Raw genomic sequence first — 18799 nt, forward strand, 5'->3', positions numbered from 1 at the left:
ACACACACACACACAAACAAAAAACAAAAAAAAAAACACCACATATTTCTTGGGAAATGACCCAACTTTTTGGCAATAAAAACACAGAGTTCAGTGCTCGCTTTGGCAGCACATATACTAAAGTTGGAACGATCTAGAGAATATCAGCATGGCCCCTTCACAAGAATGACACAAATTTGTGAAGCATTCTATATTAAACACACACACACACACACACACACACACACACTCGCGCAGGGTTCACTCATTGATTTCATCACCCCCTAAAATTCTAAAGTCTTGCACACTTACTGCTAAGGCATTTCTTCCCCTCCCACGGCTTCATCACTGGTTTCTAGACCAGGAGCCTTGCCTTGTGTTCATCCCCATTAGATTTCACCCTCTTAAATGAGACCCACGGGTCTAATGTTCTAGAGCTGGTGTGTCAGCACAGCTCCACACTTTCTCCTCTGGCTGCGCACCATCCAGTTTGGGATATTGCCTTCAATATCCAAATCCAACTGCCAGTTCATCTAAGTCATTGGTAAAACCCTGGAGCAGCCCCAGGAGATGACACACTTCTACCAAAGCCACCCAGTCACACCCGGCAGCCACCACTGACTGCCTTTCCACTGGTTCTGTGCTATCACAGCCAAATCGCCATTTCCAACTTTTTTTTTGCCTGCCATTTTATTTTCCAATCCTCTTTTCATTTTTCTATCAGAGGGCAAGTGGAATTTGGGTCACAACAAGTTTAAACATTTACCCATGAGATGAATAATAAAAAAATGTTGGAAAGTACTAAACTGGTTCTATAATATGGTATTGAAATTCTAAAAATCAAGTCTTTTACTATCTACATAGACTATCTACGTAGATGTACAAGGAATTCTTTTGATTTTATTTAGCATAAACTACGCTCTCCAGTGCACTTTACTTGAAAGGGTGATTCATTATGACCATGAACATGCATGGCTGCTAACGTTCATTCCTTTGGTAGCAAACAACTTCAAGTCAGCGGTTGGTTGAATCCACAGGCCTGAGATCTGCTCATGGACCATGTGTACTACCACAGGAGTCAGAGGCCAGTCTGGCGGGGGGGAATGGAGACCCCCCAAACACTACTAGCCTTTCTGGACACTGAACTGCCTCAGAGGCTGCGTGGGGAGCACAGGTCTGGATGTGAAGTCTGTTCTTTTGCTCCATGGACTTAGGAAATATATGCACACTCTGGGCCTCAGTATTTTCTTTGTGAAATAAAAACAATATTTAACCTGCTTCACAGGGTGAATAAAAGGATATTAAACAAAATTAATGAAATGATGAATGGCTCAAGACTGTGATAGGTATTAATTAAACGTTGATTTCTAATTCACAGATATATGTGACATTAATAACACTAATGTTGTCCTAATAGTCATAGGGATGTGAAGTACAGCATAGGGAATATAGTCAGTAATATTATAATTACTACTAGTATGTATAGTGCCAGGTGGATACTTGAATTATCAGGGTGATCACTTTGTAAATTATGTAACTGTCTACCATGGCACTATAGCCTGAAACTAATGTAAAATAATATTTGGAAACTGTAATTAAAAAGTAACATTAAAATGTATAATGATATTGTCCTGCTCACAGTTAACCTTCAATGAATGGGAGAGCTAACAGGGGAGTGAGAGGGACTGTGTGTGTATGCATGCACGTAATGAAAATAATAGCTAAAAGAAATCTAAAAAACCCATTTGATTTATATGCCTATTTTTAAAAGCTTACCTCAAATTTTCGTTGTTCAATATTTGACTAGTATTTTAACCTTAGGGGATTTAATGAAATATTTTAGATTAATATGTTAATACCTTTCTACTCATGATGTGCATCAAGGATTAGCGCCAGAGGTATTCCCAAGGAACTTGTTAGAAAGGCATCAAAATCTACATTTTTCACAAGGCCTCCAGCTGATCTGTACAATTGCTGAAGTTTGAGAATAACTGGTTTAACAGAGCATATCCTCTCTCGAGTTAACTTTTGTGTGTTTTCGGTTCTTCTATATAATACTTGGGATGGTATTTAACCACTAGGCTTTTAATTAACAACATCCTTGTTAGTTAACAATATACTTTTTTTTCACATATTGTCCCTTTCATTTCTAAATCTAGAATCAGAAATATAAAAAGAAGGTGATCACTTTGTAAATTATGTAACTGAACTCCTCATGCTTTCATTAAGTTGACATCATCCATAAAAGATTCAATTACTGAGGGGAGGGAAAAAACCAACAATATGTAGCTTTGCTTCCTGGAATAAGACAACAAAACATCTTGCAAGTACTAAAACTTTAGATTAGTAGGAAGTGTGCAATTTAAAAGCCTATTAATTTTTCCAAGGAACTATGTCTAAATCCACCTTACTATAAGAACATTCTTTAGCGGAATAAATAATGGTAATTATAACTAATTTCTCCAGCATCTAAGTTAGACTGACTTTTTTTTCAGAGAGGTATTCACAACTTCACAGAAATTTCAGGTTCCATCCAAGATATGTCTCAAATCTTAAAAAAGTGGAAAACTGCATGGCTGATGTACTTCTTTTATGCTTGGGAATGGGGCACGACAAGTAAATTGAAAGTTATAAGTTAGAATAAGCACACATGTTTTATTTACCAAGCCTTTTAATGAACTACTCGCCTCCCCATAATATAATTCTAGTTGACAGCTAGCAAATGAGCTATGACTGCTGGACAAGATCTCTCTCTACCTCTTAGGGATGTGTTACAGTGCCATTGACAGCAGAGCTGGGCCTTCCAAGAGGATCAACGTGAAATGGGTTCTAGAGCTAGACTGGGCTTACCTGCTGGATCCCTCACTGGTTCCCAGTGCAAGTCACTGTCTTTCTCCCTGATCCATCCACAGAGCCCATGGTCAAAACTGCAGCTATGTATCAGGACACCTGCAAGGAAATGACCAGGAAGACGAGTAACCCACAACGCACAACAGAAACACACTTGTTAACAAGGCTATCGGGACAAGCCTTGTTATCTGCACTTCACTAACCCCCCAGAACTTCTCTCCAGATCAAAAGGAAATCACACGAATCCCTTCTCAGCACAATTGTGCCTGGGTGCTCAGCTATAAAAACACAGCACACAAATGTTGCCAATTATGACCTTTTACATCATTTAAAAACATGATTTCCTCCTCATAGTTTATATTAAATGCTAATTTAATATAAATATATACACACACACATGTATACAAACACACACACACACACATATCACTGAGTGGCCAGATTATTATGATCTCTGAATGCCTAATAACCCGGCCACTCAATATATATCCTATATAATAAAAGGCTAATATGCAAATTGTCCCCTTGACTAGGAGTTCACCAGCAGGCAGGCCAGCCAACCACCAAGTCCCCTCCCCCTGGCCAGGTTGGCCAGACCCCACCCATACATGAATTCATGCACTGGATCTCTAACACACACACACACACACACACACACACACACACACTGCTGAGTGGCCAGATTATTGTACGTTCAGAGATGTGTGTGTGTGTGTGTGTGTGTGTGTGTGTGTAATTTTTAAAAAAAGATAATAATGACTTGTCCTAGACAGTTTGGCTCAGTGGATAAAACATTGGCCCACAGACAGAAGGGTTCTGGGTTGGATTCCAGCACTTTGGTTGCAGACTCAATCCCTGATCCTGGTCAGGGCGTGTGCAGGAGGCAACCAATTGATGTGTGTCTCTGCCTGTCTCTCCCCCTCCGTTAGACTCTCTCTAAAAAAAATCAATGGCAAAATGTTCTAGGGTGAGGATTAACAAAAACAAAACAAAACAAAAAAATGATGACTCAATTACTTGTGCCCAACTGATATTTCAGCAGAGGAAACCAAGTTGAAAAAAAAAAAAGGATCTATAATTTTCCTAGGTGTAACTTAACAATCTATAATTTAAAAATTATTTTCATGAAATGGAGGAAAACAATAAAATGTCATTATAACAGTAGTGATATAATATAAGTGTCTTGGGGTGGTAAATACACCATTCAATATACAGGTGATGTGTTGTAGAATTGTACACCTGAAACCTATATAATTTTATTAACCAATGTCAGCCTAATAAATTCAATTTTAAATAAAATATGTAACTACCTGGGTCATCCTTTGCTTCATCATCTGCACTGACTCCTCTTTCAATTTCAAATATTTCAAACAAATCATTCGAAGGGTGTCGTGGAACTGTAAGAGAGAGAGAGAAAGAGGGAGAGGTTTTGATAAAAGGGCAATGCCTTTAACAAGGGGCAGGGGAGAAAGACTCATCTGGAAGGACCCAAAACTTTTCATTATACTCCACGAGAAGATTCAGGAAGTTGGTTCCACAGTGTAACATTTACACTGTAACATTTACCTGTGTGCAAATAAAAACTGGTTTTCTCAAGTTTTTAAATTTCAACACAAAAACACATTCAAAGGTTTTCATCTGGAGAAAAAAAAATTTTACTAGTAAAAGAGCTACTAATTTTGAGTAAAATATTCATCTCCATGAAATTCAAAATTGTGTCTCTAAAAAAGAATCACTGTGAACACCAGGTTGAGTATGTTTTGATGGACATGCCTGCCAGTGGGGTGAGTGGTTTGGTTTTCTAACCACAGCGCCCACTCCCCTCCATGAGCTCTGCACACTGGTGCCGGCTCATCTGGATTTCTTACCAGGGCCCTGGCTCCTTTAAGACAAAATCCAAAGGCCTTGGTGCAGCATTCACAGCTCCTTCTTCCCCCTTACCCTGCCCCACCCCACAGTGCCCAAACATGCCATTCATTTTCAGTCTCTGACTGTCCCCAGCTTGGGAGGCTCTTCCTGCTAATTAACCTGCCACTCTTCCTTCTTCCTTCATCGCCCAGTGTAAATATCTTCCTTCATTGCCCAGTGTAAATACCACTGCCTGGGTGCAAACTTTCATGCCCCAGACAAATTAATCCCCTCCCCCAGCTCCCGCCCTCCTGTAGTTCAGACTCCTCTTTCTACACCTCTATTCCATTTTTTTATAGACTTGCAGTTATTTACACACACGTGTGTGCCTGTGTGCCTGTCCCTCTGCTAATCTCTGAGGTCCTGGAGGACATCAATCATGGCTTATTCATGCGGCATTTCCAGGGCCTGACCTGGTGATGGGCACTCAGTACGTGTTTACTGACCAAATGGGAAGATCTTGTCAAGAAACCCATGCACTCTGTCAACTCTTCCTCCCTGAAACAAGTGGGACCAGAGCTTAATTCCCACTTTTAAAAACATGGATTCATTTAAATAATTAGTTGTTTGTTTAACGTGTGTTTGATTACCACCCATATGCCAAGCGCTGTGGGAGGCCGAGCAGACAGGGAGAAAGGGCTGAGCCAGTTCAGCAGGGACCTGGCCCTCATGGAGCCTGCACTCCAATGAGAGAGGCAGACAAACCGGAAGACCAATGAATACCACCATTCTCAGCGCTGAAAGGGGCCAGGAAGGAAAACACCAGATGACGTCATGGAGAGTGACAGGTGGGAATGGGGGTGTGGGAATGGGGGTGGTAGTGGAGGGGAATTCTTGACCACAGACCAGAGAATACTCCCTTTTCTTTGACAGAATTTAAATTAATTAGCCCTATTTTTATAAGGCAGGGAGTGAAAGATGTAGAACACCAGGGAACACACATTAGTCAAAAGGGCTCTTTTTTGAAAATGTTCCTATTATTTTTAGCAACAATTTCAAAAATTAATAATCTCATAATATATACACTGATTTTCTAAAACCTTATTGCTTTGATTTTTTTTCTCTGTTTGTTTCAAAATCCAGACAGTAAATCGCCCTCACCTTCTGCCTCACATACTCACATATAAGCAGCCCGTGAAGAATAAAGAAGAGAAGCTAGCTCACAGACAAGCTCTAGGGACACTACCCCGATCACCGGTGCTCTGGGGTGGGGCAAATGCCCTCCCTCTTGTACACCCAGATGACTGACAGCAATAACATCCAATTATAGTGTTCCTTTCCTGAGAAGGAGACTGTCCACTAGAAATACTACAGAGTTGTAGGCAATCACAATTCATTTTTCATGACATAGAAAGTTAGAACCATCATTTCTTTGTTCCCTTAATCTTGTTGTAATTTATACAAATTATCTCTGGATTGGAATAGCTCCAATCTTAAGGTACCATATTTTAGGGGCATTCTGATGGTTTGTCAGCTCCTTTTTTCCAGATGAAGGACTGTCAGATGGCAAGAAGTCTAGGTGTATGGGGAGGACCGCTCCAAGGTGTCCTGGTGCAGGAGGACTGCTTTACGAAGGGGGATGAAGGAGGTCCTCTCTGAGGAAGCACCACTGGCATGGAGAGAGGAGGAACATGGAACCTTCCAAGCAAAGTGCTGGAGTAGGAGAAGAGTGAGCATTTCAGGCCTCAAGTACAAAAAAAAAAAAAAAAAAAAAAAAAAAAAAAAAAAGGCACTGAGAATAGTTGGAGAGAGGTGTTCTCAGTGACTAGAGGATGCTGAGAGATAGAGAAAGCGGCCTGGGATGAGGCAGAAGAGAAAGGAAAGGAACAGATCACACACTTGGAAAACAGCAACCCAGAGAATTAGTCATCCAACAACTTGCTCCATGTCAGATGGTTCATTAGTATCTTCAGCACTGGGTTTCCAAGAGCTATTCAATTCAGCAGCGGCTGATCACACACACCTTTATTTTCATTCACTGGGAAACGTTCCAAGGAACGTAGAGGTCTGAGGTGCTCGGCAGCTATTAGTCCTTAAAATGGCGTGCGCTCTGCTCTGCTCTGCTCTGCTCTGCTCTATAACTGCGCCACAGTATTTACTCTCCTTTCTCACACACCGCAGTCTCGACTGCTAAGGGCGTCCCCCAGCTGTGCCAAGAGAAGGTACACTACCCATTCCCTGGTACAGTTTACCGTTTCTGTGAAAATACTAAGTGAAACAAGCAGTGAGGGGGAAAATCGAGCAGTATGATTTTAACTATGGTCAAGAGAAATGAGTGAACAAACCAAAAATTTGGACTAGAAAAAAATGGTAAAAAATACACCCATATGCGTATCGTAGTGGTCTGATTATTTTTTCTCATTTGTTGGTTTGCAATTCTAAATCTTTAAGGTTGCTTATAAAATGAATTTCTATTATGAAAAAAAAACTTACCTAAAACATTGAAAGAAAGGAGACTTCTATCAGAACACATACAGGCCCGACCCCATGGCAACTGTGTCTGTTACTTGTGTTTTGTCTGCTCAGAGGACTCTGAACAGAATCTTCATACCTGTTGTTAAGTATGAGGGTATGAAATTCAAATGTACTTGTGTAATTTAAATATATTCTTTGATATAGAGAGCTAGTGTAATCACTGCAGAAAAATGTTTATTAAAATAAATGACTAGCCATGCCCCAAAACACAAAGAATAACCAAGAGAGATGCTAATACATGATCTTCCTAATTATCCTTCCCTGCATCATATTAAATATATATAAACAAATATCAACTATTCTCTTTAGCTGAACCATTAATTCTCAAAATCAGAACGTTATAATTTTAGAGATAGAAAAGGATCAGAGAAATCTAACAATACCATTCCTCTAGCATCTTTTCATCCATCCTCCCCACCCTATTCCATCCACATGCTAATGCAATCAATTAAGGAAGTGAGCATCCACTGAGGGCCTCCCCCCCATCAGTGCTGGGCAAAGAGCTTGTTGTGAAGCAAAGAGCTTTTGCCTTCAGAGGATGTAAGGTCCAGATGTGAAGACAGACACCTAACAATTTCCCCAGGTAATGAGTTCTTTAAAAGTGAGGCAGAGGAAGCTCTGTGAGCGTGGGGGGTGGAAGGAGAGAATGAGGCGAAAGGGGGGGCTAGCAGGAGGAGGACGGACGGGTGAGTGAAAACCTCCCTCTGAGAGGTGATTCCTATACCAGGGCATGAAGGATGAGTTCCTGGGAGCTGGCACCCTAATGAATGAAGGGGTGTGGGGCTGAATGCTCATTAGAGCTGGAGCGCTCACAGGGGAAGAAGGGTGCCACATGAATGAAGCTGGGGATGCAGGCAGACCGTGCAGGGCCTTTAAAAGTTCTGTAAAGATTTGGGACTATATTCTGGTGGAAATCTGGAGCCTCTGGAAGACGTTTACACAGGAGTGCCAAGGTGAGGTCCACCCTTCTGACTGCAGCATGTGGAACGAACAGGGAGGGGGAGAGGATGTCAGAGGGCAGTTAAGACCAACATTAACTAAAGAATTCACCTTGAAAACATTTCCTCAACATTCTCCTCCCAAAGTAGGTTTCACCTACTCAAAATACCCCATGCCTATTGCTTCTTACAATCTTCTGTCTGAACTATAAGACAGGAGGTGTCCAGGCATGGGAGGGAGAAGCCAGGTGGATAAAGACCTGGTGGGACTGGGTTGAGGGGTCCAGGATGTTTCCCTAACATCTGGGGAGCCCTGTGGCTGAAAGGATCAGCCACACAAATCATCAGGAAACTTCCTGAAGAGAAAGTCTGACCCACTGTTTTCTATTAAACTTATTTTCCCCAGGAATATGATAATTTTAAGATATAATCTGAGTTCATAAATGAGGTTCTTCCACATAGTCAATTGTATATTTTACCCAAAAAGCACTAAGAGTAAGCACAGTGGTCAAAACTGGTTTGGCTCAGTGGTAGAGCATCAGCCTGTGGACTGAAAGGTCCCAGGTTCGATTCCGGTCAAGGGCATGTACCTTGGTTGCGGGCACATCCCTGGTAGGGGGTGTGCTAGAGGCAGCTGGTCAATGTTTCTCTCTCATCCATGTTTCTAGCTCTCTATCCCTCTCTCCTCCTCTCTGTAAAAAATCAATAAAATATATATATATAAAAAAAAAAGAGTAAGCACAGTGGAGTAAGTGTAAATATCATACACACCTCCTCCCATGGTCAGCTCTCTCCCAAAGTGTAACTACAACAAAGTGTAAACCATAGCTAGTAAAGGTAGGTTTGCAAATTCTGTTTAGTGCTTGGGTGGCTCCCCTGACATGACCCAGGCCGGTTCTGGCATTTTTTGTTGAACTAAAAGGATCAAGATAACAATGTCTGAAATTCTACCCTTGTAGGTTTGGTTCATTGAAGGAGAATGGCGTACATGGAATTTTCCTAATATTCTCAAGGCTTATTCTGGTGGCAAAAACTGGGGGTTTCTAGAGACTACAGTATGGGGGTGAATGCCAAGGATTTTATAAGGCAGTGTCCTCTCCCCTCTCCTCTCCTTCCACCTCACAGTTTTAAATGACCATAGAGAAGCAAACAAAAGGATTGGAAATAAGTTTCTAAAACTTCCTTAACCACTTTAGAGAACATTCTTTGCTACCTCCTGATTACAAGAGAAAAAGGAGAGGGTTGCTGGGCTCCACAGAAATAAGTTCTTGTTTGCCAGAGCTTTCATCCCACAGGAAGAATCTAAAACGTTCACAAGACACCTCTGGGGAAAGACATAGCAGAGCTGGGAAAACTAAATCTCTGGTGGAAGGTGGAACCCAAGCACAGCGACTCAATAATAAGCCCAGTTTTTGTGATTCGCCTATTTCTCCCTTAAATCAAGTTTCAGAACAACTTCACCACTGCCCCGGAGAACAGGAACAGGATGTCTGAGAGATGGTTCCTTGTAGGTGTGACCACACGGATGGTAACACGACTTTTCCAGACAGAGTACTTAACAGGTTTTGTGCTCTTTCCCTCTTGTAAGCCAAAAGACCCCTAAAAGTGAGGCTCTGTCAGGACTGAGTCTCGCACACCTGAACCCTAACATGTCTTCTGGGACCTGGTGCAGCATGATCACCTGGGGGGGGGGGGGGCACAGAAGCCCATGGACTGTGGGAGACAGGGGTCAATGCCCTAGCCAGTGGTCGGCAAACTCATTAGTCAACAGAGCGAAATATCAACAGTACCATGATTAAAATTTTTTCTGAGAGACAAATTTTTTAAACTTAAACTATATAGGTAGGTATAATGTTATTGACTTAATTAGAGTACTCCTAAGCTGGCCTTCACTAAAAATTTAAGGGGCCAAAGAGCCACATGTGGTTCGCAAGTTGTAGTTTGCCGACCAAGGCCCTAGGCCAAAATAATCACTTTGAAGGAAGAAAGGGAGCTTTTATTTCTGATATTTGTCATGCCCATCATGTAAATTTCCCTTGTAGACCTTGTCTCTGAAAAGGCTATTTTGCACAGCAAAGCAGCTGTCTCTAACATTACAACTGTCCAACCAGGTACTATCACACCGAAACAAAACAGGAGAGTCCAATTATTTGGTCGCAGGAAAGGACATATGATGCTGCAACTTTCTATTTTCATTTTGTCTGTTCACCTAATAGCCTGCACTTGCAAATCAACTTGTTTCAAAAGGATCTGGTTAGCCAAAAATAAGATTGAAATTGTAATGAACCATAACAGAAAGCCTCAGAAAAATATAAACATTGAGGGCCAGAACACAAAATGGGGCTGTATTTTTCTGAGGTAAGTAGGCAATGCTATCATTACCATATAAATGAATTCATTTTTTTAAAAAATATATTATTTCTGCCTTTGGTCACAATTGCCAAGGACTCAATTTATACTTTCCAGAGAGAACTATTTTTTTTTCCCCTTCACCAGACGCCATAGGATCCAATTAAAATGTAAATCAAACATCCTGAAAACTTTCAGAATTCGCAGCACCAGATCCTGACCTGTAAACATTGACAACTCACTCCTTCAAAACACTAGCGGAAATGTCATCTTCAGGGAGATGTCAGGCATCACATCAGGGTCTCTGTAGGCCTTGCTGTTTACTAGAAACCAAACTAGTTTGAAGACCTCTTCACCCCTCTGCAGAAACAATCTTTTTACTCATCACCACAGAGAATCAGAAAAGAGACCGTATTTCCATGACTGAGAACAATGTGATCACAGCAGCCACATACTCAGATCTGTTGATGGGAAATGAGAGAAAGAACCTGTGCACAGCTTGCAGCAAACCACACTCAGGTAAAAAAAAAAAAAAAAGGAAACAATCTCCTTTCTCCTGCAGGGCACTTGGAATGTCAGCACATCCTTCTGATTTAGAATAACAACAACAGTGAGTGTGCTGTGTTCTGTGGCCACTCATAAGAGCATCTGGTCCGTATTACATTATAATATATACTACTAGAGGCCCGGTGCACGCAATTTGTGCACTGCAGGGGGGGCGTGGCCTATAGAGATCGCCCACTGTGGGAGCAGGGCTCATCCCGGTGAGCCCAGTGGCTGTGGACCAGCCTTCTGAGTGGCTTCTCCCACTGTGGAAGCTCATTGACCCCCAGAGAGCAGCTCCTGCACTGAGTGTCTGCCCCCTGGTGGTCAGTGCACATCATAGTGACTGGTCGACTGGTCATTCTGGTCGTTCCGCTGTTTGGTCGCTGGGCTTTTATTACATAGAATAATCTTCATCTGCAACACTTTTCTTCTTGACTTTCCATGAGCCAGATGCTGCATGCTACATTTCAGGCATGGTTGTTACATTTTAAACGCCCCACATCTGGCTGATTGTATCTCTATTGAGGACAGAGTTCTGCTGGCCTAGAGCTGCCACTATGGTTCTCTGGGCCCTGCTACTCAGAGTGTGGTCCGCAGTATGACCTGCGAGCTTGCTAGACATGCAGAATCGCAGGTTCTACTACAGGCACACCGGGTGGGTTTTCGTTTTCACAGGATCCCGTGTTTCTTGGGCACACAGTGCAGACTGAGAACTTCCCTAGACAATCCGATGTAGTAAATGTATTGGAGAGATTAGGAATCTACATTTTAGATAAGCATCCTAAGTTACTGTGGTTCAAAGAAGCTAAGCCAACACTCAAAAAAATTGCTTTTTGGGCCAAGTGATAATGTATTTCTCGCAGTAATCTGAACTTCTTAGCGAAAACTGGGCATACCTGACACACTCGATGGTATAAAAGAAAAAGGGGGAAAAAAATAGAAGTTAATAAACCTTTCATGAATTTTTAAGAACACTGTGTTCTAAATAAATTTAGCATGATTAAGAATTAGAACCTACTGGGGTTCTTTCTAAAAACACCCAGCACATTGCTGGAGAGAGCGGGATTTGAGAACCACCGGCCCCTCTGCTGAGGAATTACTGCTCTGAGGTACTGTGACTAATGGCAATGGGGACAAAGTGATTAAAAAACACAGCAGGCGGATAACAAAAAGACAGTGAAAATTGACCCAAATACCACAAACTGAATAGATGGATGGTTACCATTTTGGGTCTCTTCTTCCAAACTTTTATATTCATTCAGCTAGACATAGGTATGCATTTTATACCCCAAAGGGGTCACTTCGACCCCACTGTCATTAGTCACAGTACCCCAGAGCAGGAATTCCTCAGCAGAGGGGCTGGTGGTACTCAAATCCTGCTCTCTCCAGCAGTGTGCTGTGTGTTTTTAGATAGAACCAGTAGGTTCTATCTTTTCACTATATATTTTTATAACATGGGTATTTTCCCAACTCACTAAATATTTTTCAAACAATATCACTACATAATATTTCATTATCTTGCTAGACTAAAATGTATTTTCCCCTAACTTCCTTTTCAGATTCTACATAAAGTGTTTCTTCTTGCCTGGATGGTGTTGCTCAGTTGAGCTTCTGGCCAGAGTGAAGGCTGAAAAGCAGCTCTGGTAGGAGCGAAGTTGGTGCCAGCAGCCAGGAGAAGGAAGGCCCATTCTTGCACGAATCTTCATGCATCAGGCTCTAGTCTATACATATAAAACCCTAATATGCAAGTAGACCAAACAGTGGAACAACCAACATTACAACCAGTTGCTATGATGAGCAATGACCATCACCGGGCATGCGCAGAACATGGTGGGCATGTGGAGCAGGTGAGTGGGGGCACCAGACCACTACAGGGCTCCAGTCACTGTCATCAGGGTGAGCCTCTGGTGGTTACTGAAAATTCTTTGTTCCCATGTGCCGTGGTCTCACCAGATGCTCGCACTGCTGCCTGCAACGGCCCTCTTTGCACCTGCTGCTGGCTCCTGAGTCGCCACTCACACCCACTGCCGGTGCCTGGCCCCGATCACTTGGTACCATCAGCGGGTTTGAGTGGCAGCTGACAGCCCCGATCACCCTTCAGGGCTTCTTCACCTCCCCCTGCTTCTGAGGGGCGATCAGGGCTGGCAGCTGCCTATCGCACCTGCTGCTGGAAACAGCCCCGCTCGCACCCACAGGTGTGAGCTGGGCTGGCACCATCAGCACCTTGGAACAGTGGGAGTAGGGCTGTTGGCAGACAGGGGACCAGGGAGGAACTGGGTGGGGGCGCAGAGGATGGGCCAAGACCCGCCTCTATGCTCACCGCAGCTTCGCAGCCCACAGTTCCTTTCAAGGTGTATGAATTCATGTACTGGGCCTTTCAATATATAATTTGAAGGTAGGGCTAACAGGATTTCCTTGTAGATTGGATGTTGGTATAAAGAGATTAATTTACTATGACTCTAAGTTCTTTGGCTATAGCAACTGTAAGATGAAGGTGCCATATTGTAGGGTGTAAAAGACTGTGTTTGGGATGAAGTTGAGGCACAATTCAACAAATGGGTAGAACATCTGGTTTCATCTAAACTGGAGAGGTTAAACAGGTGGCGATATTCAAGTCTGCAATTTGGGGAGAAGTCTGGGCTAGAGATGTATTCTTGTTATAATTTTTTTTCTTTCTTATTTCCTCTTAGAATATCTTCACACACACATTATAAAGAAAAACATTGTCTAATAACTTCTACCATTAAATAACATACCTTTCAAAGTAAAGAAAAATATAATTGTTAAAGTTTGGGGCTATTTGGAAACTTCCAAACAGTTGCTATAATTAACATCACCTGAAAATTCATGAAATGAGGACAGCCAGGTTTTATTCTCAGACCTGTGGAGAATAATGGCTTAAGAAAATTAGCATGCCAGAAGTGAAGAAAATATTCAACAAAGAAATGGTGTTGAGCTAAAATAGCGATAAGGTTCCTTTATGTTTCCACAGTATATAAACACCAGTTATTTGTCCTGAACCAAAAACTTGAACACTTTCCTCATTCAGAATACACGCTGCAATCACAAGACAGCAAATTATGTGTGCAAAATACCCTCATTCACACTGACATTCACCAGCAGCTCTAGTCGGAGATGGAACGAGAGGGAATTGTCATTTTTGGCGGAGTGTCCACTGCTCTCTGTGGCATGCAGCAGCCTTGGCCCGGGACCAAGTCCATTCTCTCCCAGGGCCTATCTCTAAGATCACCCTCTCTAGAATGAGTACTTTCAAACATCACCAGAACTCCATGCTCCCCAGTTTTTATCCTGCTAATTTCTACTGGCGACCTTCAATGTCATTTTAATTCCTATGTGTGTCAGTATAGAGAAGAAAAATGGGAAGAAAAAGAGAACTTTAAAAAACAGAAAGCATTGGGAGACTCAGAAAAATGTTGATATCCATGTTAGAGTATCTTTTTATATGAAGTAGCCAAGATCTTACAACTCTTACCTTAAGCAGTAGATTAATATAAATACTACAGTTACTTAAGCATCCATGAATAAACATTTCATTGTATGATTACGAAGAGATAAAGAAAAAAACAGAATCAGAAAAAAAGAGACATGAGAGGGAGAAGGAGGGGGGGGAGGAGAGAGAGGAGAAGAGGAAGGAGAAGAAAAGCAAAAAAGGGGAGAGAGAAAGAAAGAGAAGGTGGGAGGATAAAAATGGTCAGAAAATGTGCTTTCCAAAAAATAAAATACGTTACTAGATCTACCATCTAATCCCTCTAAAAGTCATATTTATTGTTCAAAGTGTACACAATTTAACAAGTATATCAGAATTAGAGAATCTCAATTTCATTTTAAAAGGACAGTGACCTAGAAGAAAACATTTTATTGATAGTCACATAAAAGTAAAAAAAAAAAAAAAAAAGCTTTTCTCTTAAAAAAAGTTATAAATGTCAGTATTCTTTTCACCTGGTTAAAAACAAAAAACAAAAAACTGCAAACACGTACAATCTGAAAGGAGCAAAGCTGAGTTCCAAAGGGAGTGGAAAGAGAAGAAATTAATAATGTCAAAAGGAAAAGAGGAGAGAGGAGTGAATGCAAAGGTAGCTGAGAGTAAACAAAGAGAAGCGTGACAGGAAAATACAGGGAACAAAGTTGTAAGTTGCAAATTTTGGCTTTATTACCAATAGCCTTTATCTCCATGGTTGGCACCACCCTTACCCAGCCACCCATTAAAAATCTGGAAGTCTTTAATCTAGCCGGGTCCAGATCTAGTCACCAGCTTACAGCAAATACAAGGGATAGCTGTGCAGTTTTTCTCATCAGTCCCTGGCTTAACCCTCCAGTTTACTGGCAGTTTACTGCAAACAATATGCTGCTTCCTACCTTTGTGCTTGGCTGTACTGACCCTGCTAACTATAATGCCTCCAATGATTTTTTGGAGATGACAACTAAAACACAAGCAACAAAATAAGAAATAAACGAGTGGACTACAACAAACTAAAAAGCTTCTGCACTACAAAAACAACAACAACAAACAATCAATAAAAAGACAACTATGAAATGAGAAAAAAATGTTCAAACTATCCTATCTAATAATAGAGTGGTATGCAAATTAACCATCACTCCATGACAAAATGGCAGCCCCCATAGCCAGAAAATGGCAGTGCCCAGTCCCCTCAGCTCTGCTGCTGGAGTGTCCAGTCTGTCCACAGAAGCAGCAAGGCTGGATCTGTCTCCAGAGGGGTTTTTGATCTGCCCCAGACATAGCAGTCATAGCCTGGACAGCAGTTAGCCCTGTGGCAGCAGGGAAGCCCCAGGCCCGGCAAACAGAGTGGACAACAGGGCCTGAGGACTTCTGTGGCAGCGGGGAAGCCCCCAGGCCCAGCAGTCAGAGCCCAGACAGCAGGGTTTGGAGACTTCCTTAGCACAGAGGTGGCAGGACCACCCCCAGGCCCGGTAGACAGAGTCCAGACAGCAGGGCTTGAGGGCTCCCTTAGTGTGTCAGTGTCTGCGAAGCCCCCAGGCCTGGCAGACAGAGCACACTGCAGGGCACTGGGGCTTCCTTTGCATGGCGCATGGCGAGGCAAGCAGAGAGCGGAGAGCAGGGCATGGGGGCTTCATCTCCATGGCTGCAGCAAAACCTCCAGGCCCCACAGAGAGCAGAGAACCACGGGGAGTGGGCCTAAGCCATCAGTAGGACATCCCCTGAGAGCTCCTAGATTGTAGAGGGTACAGGTTGGGCTGAGGGACCTCTGGGCACAAATTTCATGCACCAGGCCTATAGTATATCTAATAAGGGGTTAATATCCAAACTATACAGGGAACTCATACAACAACTCACTAGCAAAACAAACAAGCAAGCAAACAAACAAAAAAACACCCCAAATAATCCAATTAAAAAATGGACAAAGGACCTGAATAGACATTTGTCCAAAGAAGATATATAAATGGTGAATAGGTACATGAAAAGATGTTTGACATCACTATTTATTAGGGAAATGCAAACCAAAACCACAAGGAGATATCATCTCACACCTAGCATTGGAAAGACAAGAGATAATAGATGTGGGGGGAAAAAGGAACCCTCATGCACTATTGGTAAGATCATAAATTGTTATAGCCGCTATAAAAAACAGTACGGAGTTTCCTCAAAAAATTTACAATAGAAACTACCATATGATCCAAGAATCCTATTTCTGGAAATATATCCAAAGGAAATGAAAACATTCCGTTGTAGGATATTATTTGCACCCCATGTTCATAGCAGCACTATTTACAATATCCAAGACATGGATATAAATGTCCACAGATGAATGAATGAATAAAAAAATGTGATACACACAATGAAATAACAAGAAGAAAATTGTACCATTTGCAACACAGATGAATGTTGAGGGTATCATGTTAAAATAAGCCAGACAAAAGAAAGACAAGAGATGATGGGTGTTAACTAGTTACTGTGGTAGTCATGTCACAATATATATGTCAAACCATTATATATATATATATGTCAAACACCTTAAGATACTACCATGCTTTATGTCAATTATAGCTCAATAAAACTGAAAAAACACTCAAAAATGTGCGAGCATCTATATGACTTACTGAACACATCGCCTCTGGGCTTTTGAGGATCTGTCTGTATCCTGTTGTCAACTGTAATCTCTCTTGGTGATGTGGTAGCAACTGGTGCTACAGTCGTTAGTCTGATGATTGGTCTTTCCGGCGTTGGTGGTGGTGGAGGAGGCCTTCTGAGTTCTGTGGGAGGCGGTGGGGGTGGGGGTGGGGTCGGCCATGTTGTTGGCTTTGGTGTAGGTCTTGTTGTTGGCTTAGAAGTGGGCCTGTTGGTAACGACAGGAGGAATATATGGTGTCCTCAGAGGCCACCTCGTACTTCCGACATCAGGAATCCAATTACTGTGTCCTCCATCACCCTTTGAAATGGTACCATTTCCCTTTGGTGGATGAATTGGACCTGAAGGTTCAATCATGACTTTCGGAATATCTAAAAGAGTCAAAATATTTAAATTAGTGTGTAACCAAAAAAGTGAAATTTCAAATTGTAAAAAACAAGCATATCAAAATATGTGCCAACTAGATTTATTTTTCAGATTTAGAATATCCCCCTACTGTAAATCATGCTGTTTTCCAAATAAAAAATATGTGCATATATGATATATGATACACATTCACCTGGTGGGTGAAAGCAAAAATTATATTGGTGTTTCTATAATGAAGCTTATTATTTGAAACCAAAAAAAAGTTGTGTTTGTAAAGTGGGAACAGATGGCACTCAATGAGATTTTTAAAATGCACAGATGCTCTAAATTTTTAAAATATGAGAAATGTATACATAGAGTCTATATTAAGTGTCCCTATGGTACATGTATATCACAAAATCATATTTAGAATTGTCTAAAGACTAATTTCTCTTCTACACCCTATATAAATTTGATTCATGTAAAACATTTCTATTAAATGCTCTACCTATTATTTTAGTTGATTTTTCTTCCCACTTATTAATTTATATAATTGCTTTTTAAAAAGAAATCTTCAGAGGTCACCAAGATCATCTGTGGAATATTTTTTCTTTATTATCTTCATCAGAAGAAATTAATATTTAATTTGTCTGGTAGAATATACTCCTAGGGGAGCATAATTCTTTAAAAATCCTTTAATCCCCATGATTTTATGCCTCAGGATTTTTAGTAAATATTTTACTCCAGAAATTTTAAAATGTATTGTTATTTGACATGTATGCTAAATTATGTACTTTAGTTTGTAAAATTTTCATCTTGGAGGGTATTTTTTTTTCATGTTTATCTACTAATGTATTCATACCACATACGGATCATATAAAAACTTAAAAAGCAAAACAGACTAAAGGTAGAGAAAACACATAAATATGGGAATTTTTTAGAATTAGGAGACATTAAAATGAACCAAAAATGCAGAATATATTCAGATTATCCCATTATCATATTCTAATACTAATGACAAACATTTACTTCTAATTTTAAGAAAATCAAATTCCCTGGGAGGCCTCTAAAATTTATCAGCTAAAGGGAAGCAACGGAGAAATTTTAGTCAAGCAACTAAATGCTTAGAATGCTTAGAAAATATAACTGAGGTCTTTAACTTAAAAATACCTGAACAAGTGATTGTTTGTAGAAAGCAGAGACTAATATGACCAGCAATAAAAATTGTACTTTTTTATCAATTAATCGTGTTCTCCTCCTTCCCCAATAACAGCCCCTGTGC

At 41.2% G+C, this 18799-nt stretch overlaps 1 protein-coding gene and 1 non-coding gene across 5 annotated transcripts in view; one reads left to right on the forward strand and one right to left on the reverse strand.

Annotated features, from left to right (window-relative positions):
* Positions 1-18799, reverse strand: part of NPNT (nephronectin) — an 82804-nt gene that overhangs the window by 10317 nt on the left and 53688 nt on the right. For all 4 annotated transcript variants that reach the window (XM_036409764.2, XM_036409758.2, XM_036409770.2 and 1 more), the window contains 3 exons: positions 17145-17543; positions 4140-4226; positions 2830-2928 (listed from right to left, as the gene is read on the reverse strand). In XM_036409764.2, the coding sequence (XP_036265657.1) occupies positions 2830-2928; positions 4140-4226; positions 17145-17543 (585 nt within the window). The remainder of the gene's footprint in view (positions 1-2829; positions 2929-4139; positions 4227-17144; positions 17544-18799) is intronic.
* On the forward strand, positions 94-198 carry LOC118710015. The gene has a single exon (XR_004985247.1). It is a non-coding gene; the product is annotated as a U6 spliceosomal RNA (small nuclear RNA).

Source organism: Pipistrellus kuhlii, unplaced genomic scaffold (assembly GCF_014108245.1).
Source record: "Pipistrellus kuhlii isolate mPipKuh1 unplaced genomic scaffold, mPipKuh1.p scaffold_m20_p_1, whole genome shotgun sequence".
In the NCBI taxonomy this organism is placed as follows: Eukaryota; Metazoa; Chordata; class Mammalia; order Chiroptera; family Vespertilionidae; genus Pipistrellus; species Pipistrellus kuhlii.